General features: G+C 37.5%; 2 protein-coding genes across 2 annotated transcripts in view; one reads left to right on the forward strand and one right to left on the reverse strand.

The window, feature by feature from the left end:
* LOC115427390 (START domain-containing protein 10) overlaps positions 1-7799 on the forward strand; it is a 47640-nt gene extending 39841 nt beyond the window's left edge. The window contains 3 exon segments of the mRNA XM_075353495.1: positions 280-397; positions 4260-4312; positions 6055-7799. Of these exon segments, the coding sequence (XP_075209610.1) occupies positions 280-397; positions 4260-4312; positions 6055-6270 (387 nt within the window). The 3' untranslated portion in view covers positions 6271-7799.
* A 2623-nt stretch (positions 7800-10422) lies between these two features.
* Positions 10423-11938, reverse strand: LOC115427392 (ribonuclease-like 3). The gene is made up of 3 exons (XM_030145928.1): positions 11849-11938; positions 11713-11757; positions 10423-10907 (listed from the first exon to the last, which is right to left on the reverse strand). The coding sequence occupies exon 3, from the start codon at positions 10899-10901 to the stop codon at positions 10476-10478; it is 426 nt and encodes a 141-aa protein (XP_030001788.1). The 5' UTR covers positions 10902-10907; positions 11713-11757; positions 11849-11938; the 3' UTR covers positions 10423-10475.
* Between the last annotated feature and the right edge of the window lie 13921 nt (positions 11939-25859).

Consider the following 25859-nt stretch of genomic DNA (forward strand, 5'->3'; position numbering starts at 1 on the left):
TCAGTCATTTTAGTACCCTATCTCACTTCACATACAAATGTTTCACCAAAACAACTCTCCTGACACTGTTTTTAGACTGTTGCTGCATCCTGTGTGTAGTGCTGGCTAAAAATAAATGTGATTCATTTTAACCAACATAAAAAAACACCACCAGAGAGATATTTTAGACCCAGAGCTGGAACTACCATAACAAAGTGTAGATAAATGACTGGCTGTGTAAGACTGAGTAAACCGAATAACCACATGAAATGACATTTTTCTTCCTCTCTGTTTTTGCAGCAACATCCTCCTAAGAAGGACTATGTCCGAGCCGTGTCGCTGCTGACTGGATACCTGATCCAGTCCAATGGAGCCAACTGTTCCACTCTGTACTACCTGACTCAGGTGGACCCCAGAGGTGAGCAGCATCAGCATCACCTCCTCTTTAACAGCTCACACAGGAAACATGACGATGCTGACAAACAGACAAAATGTGCTTCCATAATTTCACTAGTCAGGCGACTACACCCAAGAAAACTTTCAATCAGTACATTTATATGCAGTACTGTGGAAACGTCCTAGTTCAACATTAGGTTTGTTGTTTAGTAAAGTTCTAATAAGCACACATATGCATTTGTCTGTGTGTTTAGATCCAATCTGATTTATGTGAAGTATGAACAGCAAGAAAAACTAAAGTTTCAGGGAAAAAAGTGCTTCTGTAAACCCGAGTGGTTGTATTTAATGCAACCTCCCTTTGTACTTAACATGTCTTTAACCCTTTTGTTCAGACAATATGAAATGTATGGCATTAATTTTCTGTTGTTTTATGCCAGGTCTGATTCAACACATCAGATGGTTCTAACTTTTTATGCTGCTTCTTGTCATGGGGTCAAAGGTCACGCTAAATAGTGACAGCTTTTTGTGTGTCTTTTAAGGTTGTGCACATATTTCCTGTATTGTCTTGTTGCATCTGAAGGACAGAAAATGAGAAATAATATGTATGCTCTTTTCAACCATGCTACAAGAACAAATATAAAGATAGACTAAGGCTTTTACACAGTACTGTATCTTATGTTTTTCAGTGCAAAACATTAAAAAAAAAAAAAATCATTTTCTTTACTGAAACTATATGCCACATATATGCCAAATGAAATCAGCACTTTCAAGAGTGTCAATGTCAAAAGTATAAAATAATTTTAAATAAAACAAACTATTAATGATGGGCAATGACACAGGAAATGTCCATGCTTATTCTATTACAGAAACAGATTGTGAAAGAACAAAACAGGTTCTTAACTTAATTTTATGGTTTTCATCAAGCACTCAATTTATCAGATTAATTAGATATGTCAGTCTGCAGCTGAAACACCCAAGGACACTATATATGACTTATATTATACTATAAATAACTATACTATACTTCTATATATACAGGGTGGGGAAGCAAAATGTACAATGAACATTTAGTTGTTTTTTCTCAGCAGGCACTACGTCAATTGTTTTGAAACCAAACATATATTGATGTCATAATCATACCTAACACTATTATCCATACCTTTTCAGAAACTTTTGCCCATATGAGTAATCAGGAAAGCAAACGTCAAAGAGTGTGTGATTTGCTGAATGCACTCGTCACACCAAAGGAGATTTCAAAAATAGTTGGAGTGTCCATAAAGACTGTTTATAATGGAAAGAAGAGAATGACTATGAGCAAAACTATTAACAGAAAGTCTGGAAGATACTATTAAAGAAGAATGGGAGAAGTTGTCACCCCAATATTTGAGGAACACTTGCGCAAGTTTCAGGAAGTGTGTGAAGGCAGTTACTGAGAAAGAAGGAGGACACATAGAATAAAAACATTTTCTATTATGTACATTTTCTTGTGGCAAATAAATTCTCATGACTTTCAATAAACTAATTGGTCATACACTGTCTTTCAATCCCTGCCTCAAAATATTGTAAATTTTGCTTCCCCACCCTGTATGTGTGTGTGTGTGTGTGTGTGTAGATACTGTACACATGTTAGACATAAATGTAGGAACTGCTCCTCTGGTTCATGAAGGAAAACAAACATCACAGATATCCTACATATACTAGTTTTAAGTCACAGATAATCCTCACAACTTTCTAAAGTTACAGGAAATATTCCAGGGTAAACACAATGTAATCTACGACAGAAATGCTCTTCATTTACTTAAGAAGAAACTGATAAAGATCAGTTCATACATCAGGACGTACGGCTAAATTAGCACATCAGTTTGAAAAACCGTACTCTGATAAGAAAGCAAAAGGACTCAGCATCTGCTTATTTTAACACCTTTTCATTGTAGGTTTTCTTTCTCCCATTAAACACATACAGAAAATGTGAGAGATTTCCACTTACAGAAGACATCTGTAAACTTCCTATCCTCAACTAGTTTCATGTCATTTATAACAAAGACAAGTTTGGCCCAGCAGACTGCAGCCTCCTGAGATTATAAAAAGAAGTCCATTATTTACTGTCATTGTTTCTGTTTAATTACAAACTCGTATTCCCATCTGTTTTCCAAAGACAAAACATATGACCCACTTTTATGACCAGGTGTTTAACGGTTTTCAGAAAATACCTGAGTTCTACAGCAAAGAGAAATAACTTAAATTTAGTCACACACAGAATTTCAGAACAGTAACTAAAGTACTGAAAGTAAATCTCCAGATTGATCCTTAAAGTATCATCACTATTGTAGTTTCCAGGTTGTTATTTGGTTATTTGTCATGTTGGTTTTCATGAACACACAAATCCACTATTTTCCATTCTAAAACTTTAAAACTCATTGACCCTGTGGAATTCAAAACTATTCAAATAATGTATAAAGCAAAGAATAACTTACTGCCGGGCAATATTCAAGAAATGTTTTGTGAAAGAGAGGGAGGCGATGATTTAAGGCAGGGGTCTCAAACATGCGGCCCGGGGGCCAAATGCGGCCCGCCAAAGGTTCCAATGCGGCCCGTGGGATGAATTTGCAAAGTACAAAAATTCCACAGTCAAGGCTGTTGAACTCATTTTAATTCAGGTTCCACATACAGACCAAAATGATCTACAGTAAAATAATACCAGCAGAATAACCTATGACAAATAATGATTTCTTCTCGGTTTGATGTGAAAAAAATATTACATTATGCCTATAAATAATGACAACTTCAAATTTTTGTCTTTGTTTTAGTGCAAAAAATAACTTTAAAATATGAAAATATTTATATGTACAAACTATCCTGTAACAATAAAATGTGAATAACCTGAACAAATACAAACAACTTGAAATGTTTACAGAAAATTAAACACAATTTTAACAATTTTCTGCCTCTAACTCAGTGTTTAGTGTCTTTGTAGATCTGATCCATAATGCACATGTAGAAATGATAAGTTGAGGCAGAATATTATTAAAATTGCACTTAGTTTTCTTAAGAAATTTCAGTTTTTTTCAGGTAATTCACATCTTTTTTGTTTGGATAGTTTATAAAAGTAAGTATTTTCATAATTTTGTGGGGGGGTTTTGCACTAAAACAAGACAAAAATTTGGAGTTGTCATGATTTATACGTTATTCTGTTATTATTTTACTGGTCCGGCCCACTGGAGATCAAATCGGGCTGAATGTGGACCCTGTAAGATAATGAGTTTGAGACCCCTGATTTAAGGGGAAAGTTAAATTTAAAGATTCACAAAGTACGCACTAGGTTAAAAAGTTTCTGTATCGGCATCTGTGGAGGAAAATTGTGGAACAAATTGTGTGTGGAGATAAAACAAATATCAAACATAATTCAGTTCAAAAAAAGATATTAAAAAATGATTCTTGAGAGGTACAGTATTTAAGAATGACAATGAGGCCTTTTTGTTTATGGATGATGTACAGATAAATATTCTGTAATTTTTGAAGATAATGGTTGAATTGTTGAGTCTGTTTGTATGACTGTACTACCATGAACATATTGCTGGGTGTAATTCAGTTACTGCATTATGGATTTGTTGTGGTTTGATGTTAAAATTAGGAAAATATTATTGTTTGACTCTTGTATCAAGTTAGTGATAAAGGTGTAAAAGCACTGAGGGGTAGGATTAAATAAGCTTGTACTTCTTCCTACTCCTTTTCGACCATGCAAAATTCAGACTTCTATGTGCTTGGAGATAGATTCTGTCCATTTGAATGTTTTATTTTGTTTTTATTTATTTTTTGCATGTTCGAAATAAATAAAGACAATCAATTTGTTGTTTTACAGTATGTTTTGTCGTCTGTGTCTGCAGGTTCTTTACCAAAGTGGGTGGTGAACAGAGTGTCTCAGTTTGTGGCTCCAAAGGTAAAGAGACAAAATGTTGTTGTTTGTCCATTCACTTCTTTTAATACAGAGTTTTTGTAATTTTGGCACGTTCGGTTCATGACTTTCTTTCTTTATTGAGTTTTCTGTTTGGTTTATGTTTGATCTAATTTTACAAATGCACACATTTGTTTATATGGTTAAAGTTTAGCTGAGCTTTCATTTAGTATCTGCATGAAAACTGTTTATTTTATCAATAGAATGTCTTTGTCATTGTAACATGTATAACAAATTTACAGTGCCATCCAGTCAGTACCCCATAAAGTGCATACAAAATATAAAAGACAACATAAAAATGATGAAAATAAGAACGATAAAACTGCAAAAATAAAAAGGATATCATATTGTGCAAAGGTGTTTTACTGTTGTACATCATGAACCATTAACATTGGGGAAACCCAAAAGAAAGGTGATTTTATATTATTTTTTTAGTTCATGGAGTTTCATTAGTTAGTGGAGTTTTTATTATTTATAGTTTGTGATTAAAAATACTTTCAATTTGTTGGCTAAAATTATTTGAATGGTCTCCGTGGATACATGGACAATATTTCTTCAATCTAATTGTAACCATTCTGATTAGTTTACACAGATCAGATGAAGCAATGTGTATTTATGTTATGGAAATATTTAATCAAGATGCAGCTTTTACGATGTATGCAATAAAATGTACAAGTTCTGCCAAAATCTTAACTGAGGATGATGAAGAAGAAAGTATACATTTTCCAATTTTACATTATCAGATGACCAAGATAGACCAAAACATACTCTGGGAAAAATATTTGCTTTTTATTAATTCTTTATTATGAGAATTTGGACCAACGAAGTGCTCAACAATCCATTAAAGGAGTGATATTTTGCTTCTTTTTAAAAAAAAAATGGAATTATGTATTTTCAAACATTTCCCTGTGGTCTACATAAACTGTAAATGCTCTGCTTGGGTCTGAATTCGTCATTAATTCAACTCCACAGGTCCATCTTCAACCCAATTTCTGAGTAATGACACCAGAAAGGTAGTTTTGAGCGCTGGCCCTTCAAATGCAAATGAGCCACTTCAGGCCCCGCCCCCTCCAGGTTGTTGACTGTGCTTTTCTGTCCCGTTCAACCAACAACTGAACATTTTGGGTAATCAGCTCAAAATTTGGACATATTTTCAGTTTTTACAACAACCGCTGCTGCTGATAAACAATTATGTCGTATTCGGAGAAATGTTTGTTGGAAGTCTTGACCTTATATGTGCAAATGTTGTGACGTAACTAGTTATAGACGTAACAAATTAAGCAGGAATTGAAATGGGTTGTAGAAATCCACGCAGTTTTTGCCCAAATTAATATAAAGTTAGCTTGGAGGGTTCAAATTCAAACTTTTTCAACTATTAGGGTCCAAATACACAAATAAATGAACCAAAGACGAATAAAAGTGGGTTTGGCTAAATATGAGCCCTATAGTCTTTTAAAAAAAATGACCTTATATCAGCCAAAGAGCAGATCTGTTTTGCTGTTGCCATGTTTCTGTCCCTTCAAGAAACACGATGACCTGGTATTACCATGAGTAGAAACTACTGGATAAAGTTTTCAAGTTTGCAGTGCCTGTTTTTCTAGTAATCAGATTACTGTATGTTTACTGTTCCCCTCCTATGTTGCTGTTTTTTACTATGATTAAGCGGTTATCCTTATTACACAGTGGAATATTAGAGCCCACGTAAACATAGTCTGTGCTTCATTCAGGCCATGAGGAAGATCTACAAGGCCTCTCTGAAGTATCCAGAGTGGAAGAGGAAGCACAACCCGACGCTGAAGCCGTGGATGTTTCCGGAACAGAACACGCTGCCGTGCATCAACGTAGCCGACCTGACGGTGCAGCGCGCCGACTCGCTGGAGAACATCGACGAGAGCGGCCTGAGTGAGGAGAAGACGACGCAGAGTGACGACGAAGAGACTTAAACCTGCACAGACTCGACCCACAGCTCCTCCTCCTCCTCCTCCTGGTTCTCTGTCTGTTTGTTTGTTTGTGGTACTGATCCGAGCCGGACCAGACCAAACCAGAACCTGAACCTGATAATGACTCTCACTCTCAAACAGGGAAACGTCTTCCTGCAAAATTTCATCACAATCAAGGTGTTTAGAGCTGGTCACACCTCTAAAGATGCGATGTTATTCTTAGCTCAACCTGCTTTTTGGGACCGATGTACACATATTGGGGAGTAAAACATTTACCGTACGTATAAATCACATACTTGAGTAGCAGCAAATGTTAAATTATGCAACAAATGTTAAAAATGCTAGAAAGGAATATTAAAAAAGTGACAAATGTACAAAAAATGCAACAAAGAAACATAAAAAAAACGACAACATATTAATTAAAAAAGCTACAATGAATTGTTGCACAAACTTGCACATATGCTCATTGTTAATAATGAATGAACGCTGCAACATTTGTCATTTCAGTTGTTCTTGGAGTGTTATCTGTACACATTATAAGCTTTCCGCGTGCATGTTCACGCCGCATCAAATACCACGTGATTAGCGGTTAGGGTTAGGGGTTACGGATATGTAAACCAGAGATCTTGGCGTACATTATCACGCAATAACACGCGCAAGGATGAAAATGCGTACATAGAACACCTCAAATGCCATAAGAACTGGCGTGACATACAGTGCGATTTGATGAGATCTACAAATAGAAACGACTCGATCTGACTGTTGTCATGGTGTATCGTTAGGTGTGTGTCCAGCTTTAATGTGCTGCAGCTTCAGGTTTGGTTCAGAAAAGTGTTTTTATCACCAGAAAGGATTCAATCACATGTCAGGATGGAAATGTCACAGTAACCGAGCGGGGAAACTCAGAAACCAGCTGCTCTGTCTCTGTCTGACAGTGACACCTCTTCACGTTCACACAAAAGTCTCAGTTTTTCTTCTTTTTATTGAGTGTTGATAAAATGTATTTTGTAAAAACGGTAAGTCTGTCCCCTAAACATTTAAATAGTAAACAAAACACCTTACTGTTATTTTGTAAATGTCAAACTATGCAGAGAATATTTTTCTCAGACTGCAGTGTGTTATATTATTTATCTAGTAACTGTTAAAATGTGGTGAAAATACATTATAAACAGGTCTATCTGTTAATAAGCGGCGCCCTCCAGTGGACACACAAGCTCATTACACCATGATTCTCTATTTTCTCCGTTTATTTCAGTCTAATCTATGACCTCAGACTGAAACGGTGCTGCTCAGACAGTAAAATGTACAAGTTTGTGTCTACTGAAAAACTTTAAACCCTTAGATGAGTGTTGGAGTAAAGTCGGGTGTTTTATACAGCAGGTCTGTGCCGTGAATCCACATCAACACAACTCAGACGTCTGTGTTTTCTGGTTTGAAGTTTGAACCTCAGAGGAGACGAGACAGTGGAGCATCTTCCTCACAGACAATCTTTCTGCTTTAATCAATAAAGTTGATATTTTTCTGTCACTTCATGTGTTGTGTCGTCTGAACTCAATGATACTTTGACTATTTTGTATCACGGCTATTAATGAAACATTCATTTAATGCACTTACAGATTTGGCATTTTCTATAGTGTTAAGTTTTTGTATAATCCTGCTGACAAACAGGATATGTAGTTAAAGACAGTGTGACGTAACTCAAAGTATGTTTTATATTTTAGATTCTTCAAAATAGCCACATTTTGCTTTTATTACTGCTTTGCACATTCTTGGTATTTCCTCGATGAGCTTCATAAGGTAGTCAGACGGAAGAGTGTGTTCAGCTCCAGGTTGCTGTCTGGGGTGGGGGTGGGGTCTCTGTCTCAGTCATGACCACATTAGGACTGGTCCAATGAGACTGTAAAATATTCAAGCACCTTATGTAGTTTGACTACACCTACATTTCAAACCACCTTAAATCACTGTTACACTATATATCACTGTGCCCTGAAATGTGTAAAAACGGTCAGAAGTCTTTATTTACAGTATTGTACAGGAAGCTCTTTTAGAGGAAGTTCTTTAGCAAGTTTTTTTTTTTTTTTAAGAGTATATGATATATACTAACCTTAACGTCAGCCTGGTTACTAACCCACCAGTTTTGTTTTGGTCTGTCTGTTTTTTGTCTTCTTGTGCTGTATGCAAAGCTGCTGAATACCTGAATTTCCCTCAGGATTAGTAAAGTATCTATCTATATACACTACCACTCAAAAGTCTGGACTCACCTTCTCATTTAAATGACATTAGATGGACCACAGATGGACAACAAGTGCTCAGCGTCACTGGGAACTCCTTCAAGACTGTTGGAAAACATTCCAGGTGACTACCTTATGAAGCTCATCGAGAGAAGGCAAACAATGTGCAAAGCAGCGATAAAAGCAAAATGAGGCTATTTTGAAGAATCTAAAATGTAAAACATGCTTTAAGTTACGTCACACTTTTTTAACTACATAATTCTGTGTGTTCATTCATAGTTTTGATGCCTTCAGAATCTACAATGTAGTCATGAAAATAAAGAAAAACCAGATGAGTCCACACTTTTGCTTTTGACAGGTAATCTGTTTGTCTATCTATCCATGTATCTATCCATCCATCCATCCTTTTGACTGGTAGTGTAAATGATGTTTACCTTGATTGGTGGCACGAGGCTGAGTGTTCTGGTGTTTGATTCTGTAATTTCTCAGCATTGACCACATGTTATTATTATACATCAGCTGCTGAGGGCAAAGCAAACACCGCACCTGTAAAACCAACATGGCAGTTATTCATAGCATGCTTCATCTTACCTTCTATTTATAGTCAGTCAATTCAGTAAGAATGGCACCTCTTTAATGATATGGCACTATGAGTATTATATTTGAATAAACAGCATGAACTTGTCTTACTCGGTCTGACTGGAGAAATAAAGTGGTTCAAACGTCAGCTGAAATCAAGCTCTAGCCCACTGCTTCACAATACATAACCTATTGACTTTGAAGCATGTTTCCAAGCTTCAGTGTCTGAGGTCACATCACTGCTGATTCCTACACTGGAATTCAAACCTTTTTCCACCTTTCTGCTGTAACTGTGACTGAGGGAGCACACTCAGCACAGCTGCCGTCCACATACGAATACACACACAGTTCAGGTCATAAAGACATTTCCACTATGCACTTTAATGTTATCTGTGCACCTGTTCTCCACTGAAAAATACCATTTTTCTTTGCATATTACAGTTTATTGTTGAATGACACCATTTGACTGTCCTTGTTTTTTTTTTTTTTACCAGATCAGTTTTGATACTTCTAATTCATTATCTATAGTGTGTTTGCTCGTACTTTATTTTTGATTTTTGTATTCAATTTGTGCTCTTTCTTATACAATTTCCCCATTTGGGATTATTAACGTCTGTCTGTTCGTCCATCTAGTCACATTTTACTTACCTTTCAAGTACATGCAGCTACAGCAGCCAAACGCAGATGGCAAAACCGTATTATACTTTGCCTTCCAGGATTAAATAATTATTTTTCGCAACCTTGGGGAAGTCGCCTCATGCCAAGGGGAGGGGCTATGGATTTAAAAGGGGCTGTTTGGGCCTATCATAGGGGGAGAGTTTGTGGTGGTTTCATGTGAAGGAAACACTGACTTTTGAGAGTTCTGAGGACATTGCTGAGAAGATTCACATTTTTTTTCCCTTGCTGAATGGACTTGTGGTTAAACGCCTGTATACACTAAATATGTACACTATATACAGGGTTTATTTATTGCATTTTTACCTCCGCCAAGGAGGTTATTTTTTTGCTGGTGTTGATTTGTCTGTCTGTCTGTCCGTGTGCAAGATAACTCAAAAAGTTACGGACGGATTTGGATGAAAATTTCAGGAAATGATACTGGCACAACGAACAAATGATTTTTGTAAATGTTTTCTTGGTGTTTTTTTTTTTTGTTTTTGTTTTTGTTTTGACACATCATCACTGCAGCTTCACAACCATACCATCATATTTTTTCCACAGTTTTCTAAAAGAACCCCACAACATGGTACAATTCATTCCTTCATATTTGTTCATATTTCTATTTCAGAGGACAATCAAAATCAACTGAATTTTTATAAATTACTGCATAAAGAAACAAACAACTTTATTCAGTTCAAATCTTTATTGAACAGAAAACTGAAATACATTTCTTCTGTTTGCTCAGCTGTCAATGAGCACGATGTCTCCATCATAGTGCACAGGAAGTCGACCTTCACAGTTGACTGCGATGTACCTTGTGCTTGCGTAGCCTCGATACTCGCAGTTAGGGTATCGGCCCTGCTGGTTTCTCAGAGTACACCTAATAACGTGGAATGGGTTGACGCTCCTCGTCATGGTCCCGTAGGATGTTCCTCTATCTTCACAGACAGCTATGACAGGGTTAGGCGGCGATACGATGAAGGTATTGGTCTCCTTGCACTCATTGCTGCCGGTCTTGGTGATGTGTCTGCTTCTTATGACGGCACTACAACGGTTCACGCTCATCTCCCCAATGATATGCTGGTTTCTAAATTTTCTGTAACCCTCATTTTCCGCATTGACCACGGCGGCAGAAAGAAGCAGCGCATAAAAATCCCAGAACCTCATTATTCCCTGTACAGTGAAAAAAATGTGTGGAAAATAACATCAGACAGGTAAAGAGAAAATAAAACTCAAAACATTGTTCTTCAAATCACAAAATCCTTCCCTCGTGAAGCAACTGGATATCATATGCTAATCGATTTACATTAAACAATACTCATGAAACACTCCTTTTTTTTCCTTCTTAATTTTAACATAAAATGCAAGACAAAGAAGATACAGTTTGTACACCTGTGGTGGAAAATTAAAAGTAAGACTGAAATGACCCATCCTAAATCTGTTACAGTAATTCACAGTCTAGATAGACAAATAACTTTATTGACATTTTTATGTTTAACATAAAAACCTTTTTTCAAACAAGTTTTTGATTTTTGTGATGGGGACCTTTCTGTGAGTTTGTTTGCTGAGAAGTGACCTGCTTTGTGACTGAGTGACACTGTCATTTATTTATTTCAACCACGAGTTAAAGAATGTCACTCAAAACCTACTATTTGATTAAGATCTAGAATATTTTAATGTTAAAAATTGTCTCTGTTAATCAACCACACACATCTCCCTTTGCAAAAAGTACAGTATTATATTACTTTTATTTTATTTTTTTTTTATTAAACGTTTCTTTGTAATTGATCTTGCTTGTAACACGCTCATTGGTTCTGATCCTATTAATATACTGGTGCTTGAATGTGAACAATTGATCTGTAATGTCCCCATCCTTACATTTACTACATATTTAATGACAGTAAGACACACATTTATTATTTAATCTGTTCAGTGAAACTGTCTCAAGTGTAAAACACAAGTAAAAACAGGTGCAAACCTTTCCAAAGAGCTGTGATGGCTTCTTTTCCTTCAGTCACTCTTTCTACAAAAACAGAAACAAAGTTAATGGTTATTGTGCTGTTTGTACACAACTGAACTTGTCTAATTCTATAAATCATAAAACACACATTTACCTGTTTCTGAAGTGGAGCTCAGTCACAATGCAGAAGTTTCTTCTACGGATCTTTTTATAGGCTGTCCTCCTCACATACCCTCCCCCCATGTATCTATGAACCATCTAATCCGACTTGACCGCAGCACCACCCTCCTGTCTACATTTACTGTGATCACAACAATATGTACCTCCATCTCCTCTCTACAGTGGCATATTTCCACATTTACTTCTTTTCATTATATGATCATATGAATCAAATGCTTTCTTTACAGCCTCTGCTTGAGCAGAATCCTACATCCATAAATAATATGTGCATCAGTTTAAGGGTTAGCGTTAGAAGTGACGTCTGAAAAAGGAAAATGAAGTTTATCATTAACGCAGAAAACTTAGGACAGATGTCTCTGTTGATATCCATAGACACTTCCTCACACTTCCCAATGACATGTATTTTTACTCCATAACACAATATTTAAAAAAAAAAAAAGATAATACTAAGCATTCATCAAGATAAATTGGGTAAATGAAACAAACAAAAGACACAGGATAAACATAGTAGAATGAGACAATAATGCAAAGGACACTACGTGTGTTAATACTGCGATTGGTTCATCTTAGTGATCATTGATGGATCGTAACTATTTTTGCCATTTTTGTAAGATCTGCAGACACCCTGTTTACTCCTTATGACAACAAACTACTGCCCAGAGATAGGAAGAAGGTGGCAATGGTCATTTAATGGAGCTGTTCATCCACTGAAATGATCCAGTGTTTGGATATGGTGGGTTAAACTGGGACCCAACAATCAGCCACTGGACCATGTAATAATGTGACTCAGTGAGTTTCTGTCAAGTACGGTCAAGGTCCAGGATGTCTCGTCTCAAAACAGGCCTAGAGTGAGTAACAAACGGACATACCAAGGGCAGCTAACACCAGTACTACATGTGATACTTTAACATACATTTTTAACCTCAGTATACAGAGAGGTAGAATGATTGTGAATGGGGTAACTTTAGTGTAAACTGGGTGATCTAAAGAAACATATGATTCTCGTTATGTGTCTGTCGTGATTCTGATTGTGAGTGATTATACCTGTGATTAATGATACCCCTGGCATTAGGTAAGGATATCAGTACTACTGAGTGAGAGGACGTTAGAGTTTTAAGTAATGTTTGTGTAATGTATATGTAAGACCCGTAATGACAATATGATAAATGACCTGTATATGAGGGCTTTGTGTAAAGTGTGAACTGTTCTGAAAGAGGCTCTTAAGCAAGAGCCTCGTGATGGACTTCAGCAGGAAAAGAGGAACTGATACCTCAGTGCAGGGGAGTAGGTTTGATTTTGACATTGGATGGGGACACAAAAGTGCTCCAAGGCAGCACTCCTGAAAGTTGATGTTTTTTTGCATTTGCAATCATAATTTCATGTCATATAGAGCTGATCAAACGAGCAAACAATCAGTCAGAAAAAAAAAATCAGTAATTGACATGTTTATAATGCATATCTGAATATCTAAAGAGAACACAAGAATTTAATGCATTCTGCAGTGTTGTTCTCATGACTAACATATCCATTATTATTTAACCTCACCTGTGAATTTCCAGCCTCTCTTCCTCTACCTCCTCCTTCTTCTCCTCCTCTACATTCTCCTGCCTCTCTACTCTGTCGCCTGATATAAATATGTTGATGCATGACATATGAACAGATTAGGGATACAATGATCATAGAGTTTGATGGTACGGTTATTGCCTGAGCAAAAAAGGCTTTTACTTTCAATTATTACATGTAATTTATTCCCAAAAATATGGATAAAGCCACATCTAGAATCACATTTACAATCTGAGGTTTTATTGTATTTTCCCAACAAATTTTCATTGTGTTTTTAAACAGTTGCTCTCTTCCATTGAAATAAATGAAAATAACACGTAAAATAACTTTTAAAAAGTGTATCTGTTTGGCATTAAATAGTGTCTTTTATTCAATATCTGTATTGTTGAGCCTCTACAGTTCTATACCCTTGAACTAACTTACACTTTGACTCCTAAAGAAGTGTCTTACGCCCAGTTTTCTTCGACATTCTTCAAATCCTAATTACCAAGCACACATGCACAGGCATGCGTGCAAACACATGTACAAATGTAAATGATGCCACTCATATTGAAATCCGTCTGGCTAACGTGACTCAGGCAGAACAAATGCCAAACATATTGACAACTTACGTTAACGGTCCAATTAGCAGGTTCCTTTTACAAGCAGATGGAGTGACAGCGGGGACGGCGTATCACATAGATAGATAGCTAGATAGATACTTTATTAATCCAGAGGGAAATTCAAGTATTCAGCACCTTTACATACAGCACAAGAAGACAAAAAAACAGACAGACCAAAACACAACACAACAGTGGGTTAGTAGCCAGGTTGACATTAAGGTTAGTATATATACTCTAAAAGACACTTGCTAAAGAACTAAAGAGCTACCTCTAAAAGAGCTTCCTGTACAACATTGTAAATAAAGACTTCATGTACGTTAACATGTACGTTAGCAAAACCAAGGAACCAATCGGAGAGTGATATTTACATTCGAGGCGGGACTTCTAAGCAGAGACTGACTGTTAACCCTTTGCGTGCCATAATCATTGACTAAACACTATGGACAGCGGTTGGATTGATAGTGACTACACAGCAGTGGCTGGATTTTGGTAGGGACGTGTCCCTAGCGTCCATACGCAATTCTACGCCCCTGCCTCAGTAGAAAGTACCAGATGTTTACTGACCTAAACTAAGGGGACAAGAGGGGGGAGACAGACATAGGTGTAGAATTTGTGATTTATGACCCTAGTCCTGTTAGAACTGGTTAAAAACGAAGGGCTTAGGTAAAAATAGCAGAAGTAGCTGCAGCTGCATCAGATCAGACTGCACGGGGAAAATCCTGAAACCCTCTATTCTGGCTGTATTCTTTAAAACCAAAAAGAGTACAGCTATATTGGCTAAACAGAGATGAGTTTCTACTTCTCACTTGGTGGAGGTCCATCATCACTATTATTCTGAAATGTCATATTATGCTGAGCTTTGTGATACAGCTGAGTATTAGCAACGTAGGACTTTGACTCAAAGGGGCTGTCGGCCCTGCTACATCTGTGGACAGTCCCCCAGGGTCACTGGGACCGGGACCCTGTGGATCTCACCTGCTGAGGATTTAAAGGGACTCTTCCATAACACTGAGTCACCCCCAGCAGGAAAGGGGAAGCTTGGAAATACCCTCTCCTCTGCTGCAGCCCAGCATCTAACACGGACTTTAATGACAGTTCTGCAGGCCTGTTGGAAAAGTCTGTGCACCCAAATTGGATTAAAATCAGTTTTTCATCTTTTTCCCTTTCCATTGGATTTACCTCAGACTGTTGGACTGTAAAATGTCCACTCTGAATTGGAGTCAACAAAGATTTTGCAGACTTTACTGAACATTTCTGAGAAGATTCAAAACAAGGACATTGACTGAATTAAGTAGAGACTGTGCTGAGGATCAGTGGATCACATCGAGGAGATGAGAGACTGATGGAGGAGTAAAGAAGGGGATCTACGTGAGATTAATCAGCATTTAAACCCAATTAAGTGTTGATTATTTTTGGAAGTTAATGTGTTTATTCTTACGTTTTATTTGCTTTAAAATTGCATTCAATAAATTTATTGAAAGATAATTTTCCCTTCTCATTTAGAGTTATTCTCCTGGAATGGCAGATTAACACTCGTAACTGTATAAAGTTAGGTTTATGTATGCATAACATCAAAAGTTCTAAGAGTAAGTTTGGCTAAGTTTCCACCTATTATTATTATTATGTGTCCTTAGGGTTCTCTTGTCTGGACCTTAAAATAATACCTGATCAGTAACAAGAGCCTAAATCCAATAAAAACAGCCGCCATAACCGATCGGACCAGACCACTCACTGATTTGGTGTGGGTTTCTCCTGTCAGTGACTGAGTCCAGAGTTAGCAGGGCAGAGATCAGGATTAAAGGGGGTCAGAATCAGGCGAGTGCTTCTTATCAAAATGAGTTTAAGTAGTGTCTGTTTACTAGAAGTAGTTAGTTGAGATAGATCTCCTTCTAACTCCTGGCTGACGACCTGGACCCCATCAGACGGAGAGCTGATCCAGCAGACCACCGACGGGATTTGACAGTTGCTGTTTTAGAAGTTTTCAAACCATGATACCAAACAGAAAGATAAAACCAATTCAAGAAAAGTACAGTAGATTGCACACTTTTTTTCTTTGACCTCCTGCTTGCTTTGTGTAGCAAAGGTACATGAAAAATGCATCAGGAGCACATGCTTAATTAAACAGCTTCATGCGTTACATATTTTATATATTCAGTAATGTAGAGCTTCCATTGCAAATAAGAATAGTATATAAAAATCTGCTTCTTAAAAATCAACCTTACCGGACAGTTATGATGTTTTGTAATATTGAGATGTAATTGACAAAGGCTCCACATCCTGATCATGATAATGTTAAACTGTCCCACCCACTGGAGCTAAAACTTGAGCAAGATTACGACACCATCAATGAGGAACCACAGATAAAAACAGACTTTCACTTCAGTGTGATGAAACGAATATTCACTCTCTTCACTTTTCCATGTTAAAAAGTCATTCACCACAGTGTTTCACAACTCTACAGCCTATTTTGGAATTCATACCGCACACATAATGCCAAAACACCCCTGTCACTGAGGAAGACCACAAGACCATCAATGATGAAGCAATTAAAAGCAGAATTTTAAGAACAGTTCCTCCTTTTGTAACTAAGGCTAATGAAAACATTCTCAGGTAGGAATGAAACATCTGTAAACTCACACTGACCAGTTTTTCCTCCTTCTTTGTTGTCGTATGCAACAGACACCTTACAGGGCATTACAGAAATCTGTAAGCAAGGTCTGTGAAACCTGAACAAAGCTGATATATTTCAATTTCAATTTGCCCTTGGAGAGCATGTGCAAAACTAAAACTCAAAATCTTTTACCCACTCAGAGGAGCTATACTGACTGTAGAAATGTTTGTGAAGAGATCAAACTCAAATTAGCCTGGCCGTCCATCTGTCTTTCTCAATGAGAACACTGTGTAGAATTGTGGGGCTTGAATCCAAATGTGAAGGCAGGACGAACAGGTGCCACGTGAACACAGATAAGAGGGACGTGACGCTTTTGTCAGTGAAAGTTAAGAATGCAGGGTATAATCTGTAATTCAGTCCTTATTTTTCAATCAAGTAAACAACCGACAATCGTGACATTGGCAGACTTAGAACGGACTTTGATACTGTGATATGACGGGGAAAAAAATAATCTCAATTATTAATTAATGGTGTGGACGAGATACAATTTTTTGCCAATTCTCTGGCTACATGAAATAAAGACAAAACATGAATGAAAATTTAAAAAAAAAAACTCCTAAAATACTCTTTTACTAACTCTATATACCAAATACAATTGAAGAATCATTCACTATTAAAATATTACCAGAGGCAAACAGTTCACATTTTGAATTTGTCTCTAAAGAAATAATCTAGTCTTCATCAATTTAGGCATTTTTCACTGTTTATAGTGTGGAAAACCTCAATTATTATTTCTGAAAACACTGAATTATTTGCTGCCTCTCACTGAATGAAAATAGGCTAATAATTAAAAAAATGCTGGTGAAGCAGTGTTTCTAAGACCTGACGAATTCATGTTTGTAGCTGGTGTATGATGAGCAACACAAACATGAAGGCTGTAGAATAATGTGACCATGAACATAAGGTTACTCACAGTTTCCACTTGAGTTTCCAGCCCAGTTTACCAGTCCTTTACAGCTGAAAAGGTGACTCCTTCAATCAGTTCTTTACAACTGTAGGGTAACTGAGCTTAGGAGTAGCTAACGCATTAGCTAAAGGTTAGCTGTTATCACCGAAGCTAATCAAGTTCAACGTCCATAGACGCTAGCTTAGCGGTAGCATGGCTGTTAGCTTAGCTGAAGAAAACACTGAATCCAGGCGGTTTGAAAAGACTGCATTTGACTCCAAACAGCAACGACTACATTTCGCCATAGCCTGTGACTTCCAAAAGACTATAACTGCATTCATATAACACTAATGTAGCAGTTTGTACGTAAAACTTCAGATGGTGTACTCATGAAGCCACTGCACGCTAGTGATGTGACGTTCATGAACGAATCAAATCTTTTGAACGGCTCTTTGAAATGAACGATGGGAACCGAGTCTTTGTAAAGAGCCGTTCATTTAAAAAAAAATTTTTTTTTTAAGGAGGGTGTGTCCGATCGCCTGTCAATTTAGCGTCACTGGGGAGGCACTGGGCAGGAAGAGAATGATGGAGCAGAAAAAAAAAAAGAGTGCTTGTGCACTGCGTGTGTCTGATGGCAGAAGTTAGCAAAAAAACAACAGCTTGAAGTGTGAGGTGAGCAAACTGGAGGAGGCGGCGCTGGAAGACTGGAGGAAACCACAGAAAAGTTTGAGTGAGTGAGAACCTGTGAGTAAAGGAGTAGTATTTGGATGCACTTTTCAGAAAGAAAAGATGGGCATGACACTTGAGAACTGCACTATAGTTCAGGTATTTCAATAATTGCAGTGATTAATCACTGTTGTGTTTTGAGCAGTTTTTTTCCATATGTTTACACACATTTATTGTTCTTGTTTTGAGGAAAATAAAATGTTATTTCATCAGAAAATGTTTTATTTTCTTCTTCATTTTTAGGCTACAGACTAGTCCACATAATGTACCATGATGTTTTTGGTCCAATTCCAGCATTTGCCTAATGTCACCTCTCATGTCATGTATTTAGCCCACACATTTGAACTATTCTTTCTTACGGTAGATAATATTTACTGCTGCGCCAATTAAACACCTTTAAAATGTAATGTCAATCATCACTTGGAGCCTATTTAGTCATTAAAACATTGGTGTTTCAAAATAATGCAAAAAACATAAAAGAGCCAGTCTTCTGAACGACTCTTTTCAGTGAACAACTGCTGATTGAACGGCTCCCTTCAAAGAGACAAAAGTCCCATCACTACTGCACACGCTCTTACTCGTCTCCGTGTGTAGCTGTAATCAGCCCTCAGCCAATCAGAACCTTTACCTTCACTGTCGTCACTTAACTTATGTACTTAAAGCTATACCTACCAATGTGGCATTTCTCACAGCGCTTAGTAAAAGTCTGAACATGAACAACCCACCTCCCTCCAAAGCCCCGCCCACTTCCCCCTGCCTGAGCTCTGATGCTCTCCTCCTCTCTCACGTCAGGTGAGAGGAGGTGGAAGCGGAGGTGGAGGCAGAGGTCTGGTCCGCTTCGGCGTGTCCACGGACCCCTCCCTCAGTAATCAGATACATCATCCACCTGCTCCTGTTCCATCAGTAGACCCTGTATTTAAGGGTGTGGTCTGTGCAGCGTTGGGTCAGTGTCTTCACTGCACCATGGAGATGAGGTGCCCAGGCGATGGGCGTGCACACTGTGAACGCGCGGCCTCCGCGGATTTTCCGTGGACATTTGAGGTTTCATAGTCCATACATTTATCATCCTACATCATCCAACATTGTGTGACACCAAGTACATGTATGTGTATGAGTACTGCAGTCATAAAAGCTGAGCTTTGTGCAGACCCGTCTGTTCAGTCCAGTACACCAGACTTCCAGACTTTTATCTCCATCCTTCATTCATCAGACTCCTGTTTGTTCCCCTTAGTTGTTTCTGTTAATAAGTCCATTTTTTTCCCATCCACATGTGTATTTGAGTTCTATCCATACACATCCTAGACAGCAGACTGTGGTCAGTGACAGGAGGAGCAGCGGGAGTGAAGCGTCAGATTCAGAGGGACACTTATGGGATGCGGGGATGGCGATAATGGATCGGATGCTGGACGACTGTAATGGATGATTAACAGGAGGCTCAGCCAGGTTCGGCCAATTATTTCATTCGGACCGAATAAAATGATCGGTCAGACTTTTATCAGAAATATATGAGAATTAAACATTTTTGAGTTTCAATACCTAGTGGATTTCTTTTACATTTTAGTTTGACACACGCTTATTAGGAGCATTTGAAGATGACAAAAGAAAAGTGTAAAAATGCCACATCATACAGTATAGCTTTAATGGGTCTGGAATGGATTTCTTAGCCATGATGGTAAAGACTAGTGAAATGTTTGATGATTTTTACTTATGATTTGGACAATATAGAGAAGAAAAGTTACCAAAAAAAGTCATGTGTGGTTGGTTTGCCATTCCACTTGACCTACAGACAAAAGCTGCCGTAAATGGATCTCAACTGTCGTAAAACCGGAAGCTTCCATTCTATCATGAAACTAATTTTATTTCAGTGTTTATCAGGTTGCGTCATAATTTGCTGGTCTATTAATTAGATATTAAAGATCGTAACTGAGGGCATCTGACTGTTGAGAATAGTTTTCCCAAAATAATTATTTACTTATTGAACTGAGCTATTTCTCTCTATTCAGACAGTTCAGACTTTGGTCTTTAACTGTACACATAAGAAACTGTTCTATATCTATGGTTTAACAACACATGTATATCACAGAACCATGCTACATTCACTGTCATCTGTAAATTACACGACTCCCAGTGTAAAAATGTATAATAGTTTTACATTTGAAAGCTATAGAGAAAATACAAACAATATCCTTGGGTTTAAGGACAAATTCAAGATTCAAGAAGTTTATTGTCATATACACAGCAGTACTGAGCAATGAAATTCTTACTTTGCGAGTTCCCTTCACACGACTAACGTAAACAGCTGAGCTAAACTAAAATTAAATGAAGGAAGTAAAGGGTAATGTTAAAACAATTTAGACCAAACTAAAGCACAATAAGGAAATAAACACTAAGCAAGGAAAAATAAATAAGTAAAATAAAGTGAAGCAAGTACTCTGTGAAAGGTGCAAAAAAAAAAAAAAAAAAGATTGAATGATTGTGCAAGATTCAAGTTACTGTCACAGTGGTAGACAGTGAGTACAAATATTATTGCTGTTGTGCAAATATACAAAGATATGTACAGATATGAGTTTCAGTCAGTCAGTGGTTCAGCAGCCTGAAGGCCTGTGGATATAAACTGTTCCTTAGACTGGCTGTCTTTGCTCTCACTCTCCTGTCTCAGGCTTCCTGTCCTTAAATGAACCCACCGGTAACATTTCTATGTTTCTTATTCACAGAGGCCTTCTAGATAAAAGGACTATGTGTACAGGTCCACGATCATATGCTGTATTCTGACAATACTACTCATCATCTGGAAGGACTCTCATGAATTCAAGCATTGATTTTAAATGTACCTTTTGTCTGTCGCTAGAAGAAGTTCAAAAATTCATGGGATGGAATGCTTCTAGGACCAACAAGCCCAGGAATGCACTTTTAATTGGCACTTTACTGCTCTGCACTTTGGAAATAAAAATTGAAGTTATTTATAGGTAAGTTTTAGGGGGGTAATCAGTATTTTATTATTTTTATCAGTATTTTATACTATTTACTAAATGCTGCTGACAATCGGGGACGTGAGTACAATGTTCCGTTTCTGTGTATTTTATATGATGAAATGACAAAATTTGAATCTAGAAAAAAGAGTTTGTTCGAGGTGCTGTTTGGGAAAAGGGATTCATAAAGTACATACCAAACTGGAAGAAAACTCCAAGGCACTCTGTTTAAACATTAAAATGCCTTTATTACCATAACATGGTCACATCTAGACCTTAAAAAACACTTCTACGTGTTTCGGCTTCAAGCCTTCATCAGGAAGTCAAACTGTTTGACTTCCTGATGAAGGCATTTTAATGTTTACAGAGAGTGCCTTGGAGTTTTCTTCCAGTTTGGTATGTACCTTCTTGTCTGTTTGTTTGATTGTTTATATGGTTCTATGTTGTATATATAGCCTGGAAAAAATCTAAATAAATACATTATTGAAAAAAAAAAAAAGGACGGTGCAATCATTTAGCCCTGATCTCAGGACATACAGACAAATATCTCTTTATCCAGTAGGCTGTGTTTGGGTTTCAGTAGTCAGACTGGAGTTACACTCATTACATTTGTTTGCTGTTGGCGTCCTCTACTGGAGACTGTTGGCAACAGTGTTTTTTTGTTCTACAGTCCTTTCTTTTATTGGGTCTGAAGAGAAAAACTAAATGTCTATGATGAGGATAACTGGGAACGGAGAAAGGGAAAGAGGAGGGGGACGATGAAAAGCGGGTGGTGGAAAAAAACGACTGAAGCAAATGTGGGAGAAAAAAACAGAAATGTGAGCAAATAAAGCAGGGAGAGGAGGGAAATAAGAGGAGATGAGGATAATACTGATGTGTATCTCAAATCCAGATTGAGCTGTACTAGTGTGAACACTTTGCATCTGCTGTAAACAAAGCAACAATGTATAAAGTAAACAATACAGTAGTAGTTACATTATAGTCTTTTGCTATGTTTTTAATGCTTTTAATTGCGTTAGTTGTAGTTAATTGCTCATTGTTAATAATGAATGAATGCTGCAACATTTGTCATTTCAGTTGTCCTTGTGCTCGCTTTTCCTCATCTTATGTTTGTTTTTGGTCTCTCAGGCAGCAGTGATGTATAAACATTAAACATATTTGTAAATCTAGCAGCAAGTGGATTTGGAGACTAGACTTTAAACATCGAACACGCAACTTGATTTTTCTATGAGTCATCCACTGATCCCAAATAGCAACGTGATATCATGAATTGTGTACAGATAACACACCACTTTGAATTGCCGTGTTACCTGTACACATTATAAGCTTTCCGTGTGCATACTCACACCGCGTCAAATACCATGTGATTAGCGGTTAGGGGTTACAGATATGTAAACCGGAGATCTTGGCGTACATTATCACGCAATAGCACGCGTAAGGTTGAAAACACGCAAGTATAGCACCCCAAATGCCATAAGAACTGGCGTGACATATGATGTGATTTCATGAGATCTGCAAATAGAAACGACTCGATCTGACTGTTGTCATGTTGTATCGTTAGGTGTGTGTCCAGCTTTAATGTGCTGCAGCTTCAGGTTTGGTTCAGAAAAGTGTTTTTATCACCAGAAAGGATTCAATCACACGTCAGGATGGAAATGTCACAGTAACCGAGCGGGGAAACTCCAAAACCAGCTGCTCCGTCTCTGTCTGACAGTGACACCTTTTCACGTTCACACAAAAGTCTCAGTTTTTCTTCTTTTTATTGTGTGCTGATAAAACGTATTTTGTAAAAACAGTAAGTCTGTCCCCTAAACATTTAAATAGTAAACAAAACACCTTGTTATTTTGTAAATGTCAAACTATACGGAGGATATTTTTCTCAGACTGCAGTGTGTTATATTATTTATCTAGTAACTGTTAAAATGTGGTGAAAATACACTGAACAAAAATATAAATGCCACACTTTTGTTTTTTCTCCCATTTTTCATGAGCTGAACTCAAAGATCTAAAACTTTTTCTATGTACACAAAAGGCCTATTTCTCTCAAAAATTGTTCATAAATTTGTCTAAATCTGTGTTAGTGAGCACTTCTCCTTTGTCCTTTGCTGAGATAACCCATCCACCTCACAGGTGTGGCAGATCAAGATGCTGATTAGACAGCAGGATTATTGCACAGGTGTGACTTAGGCTGGCCACAATAAAAGGCCACTCTAAAATGTGCACTTTTACTGTATTGGGTGGTCCAGGGGGGTCAGAAAACCAGTCAGTATTTGGTGTGACCACCATTTTCCTCGCACAGTCTTCTTCATGAATTCTCTGAAACAGCTTTGGAGATGGCTTATGGTAGAGAAATGAACATTCAATTCACAGGCAAAAGCTCTGGTGGAGATTCCTGAAGTCAGCATGACCAGTGCATATTCCCTCAAAACTTGTGACATCTGTGGTATTGTGCTGTGTGATAAAACTGCACATTTTGGAGTGGCCTTTTATTGTGGCCAGCCTAAGGCACACCTGTGCAATAATCATGCTGTCTAATCAGCATCTTGATATGCCACACCTGTGAGGTGGATGGATTATCTCAGCAAAGAAGAAGTGTTCACTAACACAAATTTAGACAGATTTGTGAACAATATTTGAGAGAAATAAAGCTTGTGTGTACACAGAAAAAGTTTTAGATCTTTGAGTTCAGCTCATGAAAAATGGGAGCAAAAACAAAAGTGTGGCATTTATGTTTTTGTTCAGTGTACATTATAAACAGGTCTATCTGTTAATAAGCACCGCCCTCCAGTGGACACACAAGCTCATTACACCACGATTCTCTATTTTCTCCGTTTATTTCAGTCAAATCTATGACCTCAGACTGAAACGGTGCTGCTCAGACAGTAAAATGTACAAGTTTGTGTCTACTGAAAAACTTTAAACCCTTAGATGAGTGTTGGAGTAAAGTCGGGTGTTTTATACAGCAGGTCTGTGCCGTGAATCCACATCAACACAACTCAGACGTCTGTGTTTTCTGGTTTGAAGTTTGAACCTCAGAGGAGACGAGACAGTGGAGCATCTTCCTCACAGACAATCTTTCTGCTTTAATTGATAAAGTTGATATTTTTCTGTCACTTCATGTGTTGTGTCATCTGAACTCAATAATGCTTTGACTGTTTTGTATCACGGCTATTAATGAAACGTTCATTTAATGCACTTACAGAGTTGGCATTTTCTATTGTGTTAAGTTTTTGTATAATCCTGCTGACAAACAGGATTCATCAATAAACTTAATTTGTTTATCAGTTTCATGGTTTCTTTCAATCAAGTGGACAATAAACAAGACCAATATTGTCCAACAGCAACATAAGGAGGGTTTCAGCTGCCACGCATCACTGTTTCTGTTGGATTATGAGGGATATGAGTGATAAATAATAGTGTGTGACCATGCATCAACATGAAATGACATTAGTTGGACCGCAGATGGCCAACAAGTGCTCAGCATCACTGGGAACTCCTTCAAGACTTTTGGAAAACATTCCAGGTGACTACCTTATGAACCTCACTGAGAGAATGCCATGAATGTGCAAAGAAGTAATAAAAGCAAAATGTGTCTATTTTGAAGAATCTAGAATATAAAACATGCTTTGAGTTATGTCACACTTTTTTTAACTACATAATTCCATGTGTGTTCATTCATAGTTATGATGCCTTCAGTGAAATAAATAGTCATGAAAAAAAAGAAAAACCTGGGGTGTCCTTCCATCTATACTTTTGACTGGTAGTGTAAATGATGTTTACCTTGATTGGTGGCACGAGGCTGAGTGTTCTGGTGTTTGATTCTGTAATTTCTCAGCATTGACCACATGTTATTATTATACATCAGCTGCTGAGGGCAAAGCAAACACCGCACCTGTAAAACCAACATGGCAGTTATTCATAGCATGCTTCATCTTACCTTCTATTTATAGTCAGTCAATTCAGTAAGAATGGCACCTCTTTAATGATATGGCACTATGAGTATTATATTTGAATAAACACAGTGTGAACTTGTCTTACTCGGTCTGACTGCAGAAATAAAGTGGTTCAAACGTCAGCTGAAATCAAGCTCTAGCCCACTGCTTCACAATACATAACCTATTGACTTTGAAGCATGTTTCCAAGCTTCAGTGTCTGAGGTCACATCACTGCTGATTCCTACACTGGAATTCAAACCTTTTTCCACCTTTCTGCTGTAACTGTGACTGAGGGAGCACACTCAGCACAGCTGCCGTCCACATACAAATACACACACAGTTCAGGTCATAAAGACATTTCCACTATGCACTTTAATGTTATCTGTGCACCTGTTCTCCACTGAAAAATACCATTTTTCTTTGCATATTACAGTTTATTGTTGAATGATACCGTTTGACTGTCCTTGTTTGTTTTTTTTTTACCAGTTCAGTTTTGATACTTCTAATTCATTATCTATAGTGTGTTTGCTCATTCTTTATTTATGATTCTTGTACTCTATTTGTACTGTTTCTTATATAACTTCCCCGTTTGGGATTAATAAAGTCTGTCTGTCCGTCCATCTATTCATATTA

This window comes from Sphaeramia orbicularis, chromosome 10 (assembly GCF_902148855.1).
Source record: "Sphaeramia orbicularis chromosome 10, fSphaOr1.1, whole genome shotgun sequence".
Taxonomy (NCBI): Eukaryota; Metazoa; Chordata; class Actinopteri; order Kurtiformes; family Apogonidae; genus Sphaeramia; species Sphaeramia orbicularis.

Bases quoted from the DNA above. Each gene is read 5' to 3' on its own strand.
- LOC115427392 (XM_030145928.1), bottom strand. From the start codon at position 10,901: ATGAGGTTCTGGGATTTTTATGCGCTGCTTCTTTCTGCCGCCGTGGTC.